General features: G+C 50.6%; 1 protein-coding gene across 7 annotated transcripts in view; it reads left to right on the forward strand.

The window, feature by feature from the left end:
• Positions 1–962: 962 nt before the first annotated feature.
• Positions 963–1211, forward strand: part of U2AF1 (U2 small nuclear RNA auxiliary factor 1) — a 22274-nt gene continuing 22025 nt past the window's right edge. The window contains exon 1 of one of the 7 annotated variants that reach the window (XM_027688857.1): positions 963–1077. In XM_027688857.1, coding sequence (XP_027544658.1) covers positions 1034–1077 — 44 coding nt within the window. In that variant the 5' untranslated portion in view covers positions 963–1033. The remainder of the gene's footprint in view (positions 1078–1211) is intronic. The other 6 variants (XM_027688849.1, XM_027688853.1, XM_027688851.1 and 3 more) reach the window with 6 other exon arrangements.

Consider the following 1211-nt stretch of genomic DNA (forward strand, 5'->3'; position numbering starts at 1 on the left):
TGGATGTGCCTTGGAGCAGCCTGGGATAGTGGAAGGTGTCCCTGCCCACAGCAGGGGGTTGGAACTGGATGATCTTTAATGTCCCTTCCAAAATAAACCATCCTGTGATTCTATGAATATTCCTGTGGACTTCAAATGGGGTTGTGGCACTACAAAGCATATTGGGTAATGCTTCATGGAATTCTAAAATATCTAGGGGATGAATTTTACTTGTAACACACTGAGCTCTCAGTCTTGAGCAAAGCAAGTAAGTTTCTTCCATGACGTGATTTTAAAACTGGAGCATCATCCCTGTTGCAAGTGGAATTTGTTCCATTAAAAAAGGTTGATGTATAGTATTGGAATTTTCCACGTTCATTGCTATTCTGTTAAAAAAAATTCCCTTAAAAAAATTCTCAATTCACTGGGTTCAAACTCGCAGCTTATGGCTCATAATTCCACAAGGCTTCCTTAAAAAAAAATGAACAGAAAGAAAGAATTTGGTCCTACCCTCCACCAAAAAAAAAAAAAAATCAGAAAGAGTTTGGTCCTACCCTGCACTAAAAATATCATAAAGAATTTGGTCCCACCCTGCACAAAAAAATTATCAGAAAGAGTTTGGTCCTACTCTGCACAAAAAATTATCAGACAGAATTTAGTCCTACCTTGCACAAAAAAATAATGAGAAAGAATTTGGTCCTACCCTCCACTCTAGTTTTAACGAAAGTTTTACTTTGCAGCTTTATTCAACTTTTTTTACATAAACACCTTCGCGTTTTTTATTTAAACCCCTTCAAGGTGCACCTTCCCCCTCCCTGGAGCAGATCCTTTATTCCATCACTGTCACGACCCCCAGGACAACCACAACCCCGTCCCCTCAGCGACCCCGGCGCGGGCGGGACTCGAACCCAGGACCTTCCGAGTCCGTCCCCGCCACCGCCCCTGCGCGCGCCCCGCCTCCCCCTCCCCTCAGAGCGGCGTTTCCGGCGCGGCCGCTGTGACGCGGCAGCGGCGCCGGGGCGGTGCGGCGGGCGGGCAGGGCGGGCGGTGGGAGATGGCGGAGTACCTGGCCTCCATCTTCGGCACCGAGAAGGACAAGTGAGTGGCCCCCATCCCCTCCTCCCCCGCGGCTCCGGTGCCCCCCCCTTGCCCCGCGGGGTGGGGAGGGAGCCGGAGGGGGAGGCCGGAGGCCCGTAGCGGGTTGCGCGGGGACGCGCGGCCTTGTTCGGATC

Source organism: Neopelma chrysocephalum, unplaced genomic scaffold (assembly GCF_003984885.1).
Source record: "Neopelma chrysocephalum unplaced genomic scaffold, ASM398488v2 Primary Assembly neopelma1_76, whole genome shotgun sequence".
Classification (NCBI taxonomy): Eukaryota; Metazoa; Chordata; class Aves; order Passeriformes; family Pipridae; genus Neopelma; species Neopelma chrysocephalum.